General features: G+C 48.0%; 1 protein-coding gene and 1 pseudogene across 14 annotated transcripts in view; one reads left to right on the forward strand and one right to left on the reverse strand.

The window, feature by feature from the left end:
- SUCLG2 (succinate-CoA ligase GDP-forming subunit beta) overlaps positions 1-810 on the forward strand; it is a 363,845-nt gene that overhangs the window by 254,557 nt on the left and 108,478 nt on the right. The window contains exon 12 of one of the 14 annotated variants that reach the window (XM_055079893.1): positions 694-775. The exons of the other annotated variants lie outside the window; for them this stretch is intronic. Coding sequence (XP_054935868.1) covers positions 694-716 — 23 coding nt within the window. The 3' untranslated portion in view covers positions 717-775. Of the gene's footprint in view, positions 1-693; positions 776-810 lie in introns of those variants that run through there. 14 annotated transcript variants of the gene reach the window in all.
- On the reverse strand, positions 39-678 carry LOC112064945 (heterogeneous nuclear ribonucleoprotein A1-like; annotated as a pseudogene).

The following is an 810-nucleotide window of genomic DNA, read 5'->3' on the forward strand; positions in this document are numbered from 1 at the left end:
GCTCTCCTCTCCTGCTAAGCTTTGTTTCCTGGCAGTAATTAAAACCTCCTGCCACTGCCATAGCTACTGCTGCTGCTGGAACCACCATAGCTACCTTGGTTTCGTGGTTTGGCAAAGTATTGGCTTCCACCACCATAGGGGCCAGAACTTCTGCCTCCAAAGTTTCCTCCTTTCATGGGTCCAAAATTTGAAGATTGATTGTTGTAATTGCCAAAATCATTGTAGCCTCCACCACCTCCAAAAGTGCTCCCATCGTTACCAAATCCATTACTGCCATCCCCACTGCCACCATAGCCACCACCACCACGGCTGCCACCAAAGCCACCTCGACCACTGAAGTTTCCTCCACGACCAAAGCTGTCATTCCCACCAAAACCACGTCCACGACCACCACCAAAGTTTCCAGAACCACTTCGACCTCTTTGGCTGGATGAGGCACTAGCCATCTCTTGCTAAGATAGGGCTTTCCTTACTTCACAGTTGTGGCCATTCACAGTGTGGCGTTTCTGAATGACAATCTTGTCTGCAGAGTCACGGTCATCAAAGGTTATGAAAGCAAAGCCTCTCTTTTTGCCACTGCCTCGATCAGTCATGATTTCAGTCACTTCAATTTTCCCACACTGTTCAAAATAATCTCTCAGATGATTTCTTCAGTGTCTTTTTTAATGCCACCAACAAAAATCTTTTTCACAGTTAATTGGGCACCAGGTCTTTGAGAATCCTCTCTTGAGACGGCCCTCTCTGGTTCCACAACTCTTCCATCCACCTTGTGTGGCCTTGCATTCATGGCCGCATCCACCTCCTCCACAG

Source organism: Physeter macrocephalus, chromosome 18, assembly GCF_002837175.3.
Source record: "Physeter macrocephalus isolate SW-GA chromosome 18, ASM283717v5, whole genome shotgun sequence".
Taxonomy (NCBI): domain Eukaryota; kingdom Metazoa; phylum Chordata; class Mammalia; order Artiodactyla; family Physeteridae; genus Physeter; species Physeter macrocephalus.